The 2211-nt window shown below is 51.1% G+C and overlaps 1 protein-coding gene across 1 annotated transcript; it reads left to right on the plus strand.

Moving 5' to 3' along the window:
* The first annotated feature begins 399 nt into the window (after nt 1-399).
* Nucleotides 400-1970, plus strand: msx1a (muscle segment homeobox 1a). Its single transcript, XM_007897316.2, has 2 exons — nt 400-1007; nt 1427-1970. The coding sequence occupies exons 1-2, from the start codon at nt 548-550 to the stop codon at nt 1846-1848; spliced, it is 882 nt and encodes a 293-aa protein (XP_007895507.1). The 5' UTR covers nt 400-547; the 3' UTR covers nt 1849-1970.
* Nucleotides 1971-2211: the final 241 nt, after the last annotated feature.

A 2211-nucleotide genomic window follows, 5' to 3' on the forward strand; every position in this document is an offset into this window, starting at 1 on the left:
GTTAAAAGGGAAATTGAACTGGTTGTCAGCGTCCCTCCCTCTCCCTCCCTCCCTCCCTCCCTCCCTCTCTCTCTCTCTCTCTCCCTCCCTCCCCTCTCCCTCCCTCCTCCTCCCCCCCCACTCCCCATCCAGATAATTACCCTTAAATTGCTCTATGGGCACTTGTGTTTATATGAGATTAGGGCCCCGGAGCTCTCAGCAATAAACCCTTCCCAGCGAGTGGCCAATCAGATTAAGTGCTAATTTATTTCGAAAAGCTTCGGCGATGGCGGGTCCCCGGGAACCCGACCAATGGGGACCCCCCTCCCCACCCCCCGAGCGCAGCGATTGGGCCGCGCCGCGCCGCCGTGTCGCTTCTTAACGCCCGGAGGGCCGCGGCGAGTGGAGGAAATTGACCATGTTCTGAACCGGGGGGGGAGGACGGGGGCCCCCGCAGCCATCGGGATCGGGATTGGGATCGGGACCGTGCGCTCCTCTGCACTCTGTCTCTCTCTCTGTCTCTCTGTGTCTGTCTCTCTCTCTCTCTCTCTCTCGCGATTTGTTTTGAATGCTCCGCCTGGCAAGGGGTCGGCTCCGCTATATGGCCCCTCGTTCCGCCATGAGCGCTTTGCAAGTGGCCGCTGCTTCTGGCGGCGTCAAGAGCGAGGACGCGCCGCAGACCAGCCTCACACCGGCGAGCGACGAGGAGATGGACAGACCCAAAGCGCTCCCCGCGCCGCTGCCCTTCAGCGTCGAGGCGCTGATGTCCGACAGGAAGCCCAGCCGGGATGCCCTGGCTTCGGACGGGACCGCCGCCGGCACCTCCCAGACCCCCAGCCCCCGGATCGCCAGCGCCGGCTTATCGGTGCAGGAAACTCCGTCCGCCGCCAACCTGCTGGTCGCCAACACCTCCTACACGGTGGAGGGGCTGTTAAAAATGTCCGAAGATGCACTTGTCAAGTCGGAGGCAACCGAGAGGCAAGAACGGTCGCCGTGGATGCAAGATTCCCGATTCTCCCCACCTCCCAGTAAGTGAGAGTTGTCACTCAGTTTGCATACACACACATATATATATATACACACATATATATATATACACACAATATATATATATACACACACACACACACACACACGAGGCGCCTTTAAAACTGCACCGACTCATTTTAGATCAGAGACCGAATGCAATATTATGGTAACGCGTGGCATAGAATAATTGGCACAAGTATCACTTAAACTATAAAGTCTCGTCTTAATTATCCTCTCGGTGTTCCATCACTGGGGCATGTCATATTTTTTTTTGTTGCATTTAAGCTTCCTTTCATTGGGGTTGACTTGTAAGAAATCCACGAACTGTTTAGTGACATGCGTTTTACCTTTGAACCACTTGGAAGTCGCTTACACTGGGAGGAATGGATCCAATTAATTAGCATTTGTATCTTTTTAGGACGGATGAGTCCTCCTGCCTGCACTCTCAGAAAACACAAAACCAACCGCAAACCCAGAACTCCTTTCACCACCTCGCAGTTGTTGGCCCTGGAGCGCAAATTTCGCCAGAAACAGTATCTGTCCATCGCTGAGAGAGCAGAGTTCTCCAGCTCCCTGAACCTCACAGAGACTCAAGTCAAAATCTGGTTTCAGAATCGCAGGGCGAAAGCCAAAAGACTGCAAGAAGCAGAACTGGAGAAACTGAAAATGGCAGCCAAGCCCATGTTGCCCCCAGCTTTTGGGATGAGCTTCCCCATAGGTACTCCAATCCCTGCAACATCACTTTATGGCTCCAGCCCCTTCCATAGACCCACTCTACCAATGTCTCCTGTTGGACTATATACTGCTCATGTCGGATATAGCATGTATCACTTAGCTTGAAGGGACTCGATGGGAGGAATGCGGTGTTTTTAAACCGAAAAAAAACCACCCTGAGCAATTCTTATTGAGCAGGCACTGTCTATTTTCCCATCTGTTTTGCAAAAGATTTCTTCCCCCACCCCCCCCCCCCCCTCCGAAAGGTGTTTGTGTACTATGTAATATACTGTATATTTGAAGTTTTATCATTTATATTATGCATATATTTGTTAAATAAATTTAATTAAGCATTTCAAGTAACTTCTTTTAAGCCGACACTTATTTGCTAATGTTTTGCCGTCTTGCAGTTCAGTCTTGCACTGAAATTGATGCGGATAAATTCACAACTCAAGATTCTACGTGTTTATATATATATATATGTGTGTG

The sequence above is a fragment of the Callorhinchus milii genome, unplaced genomic scaffold (assembly GCF_018977255.1).
Source record: "Callorhinchus milii isolate IMCB2004 unplaced genomic scaffold, IMCB_Cmil_1.0 Scaffold1, whole genome shotgun sequence".
Lineage (NCBI taxonomy): Eukaryota > Metazoa > Chordata > Chondrichthyes > Chimaeriformes > Callorhinchidae > Callorhinchus > Callorhinchus milii.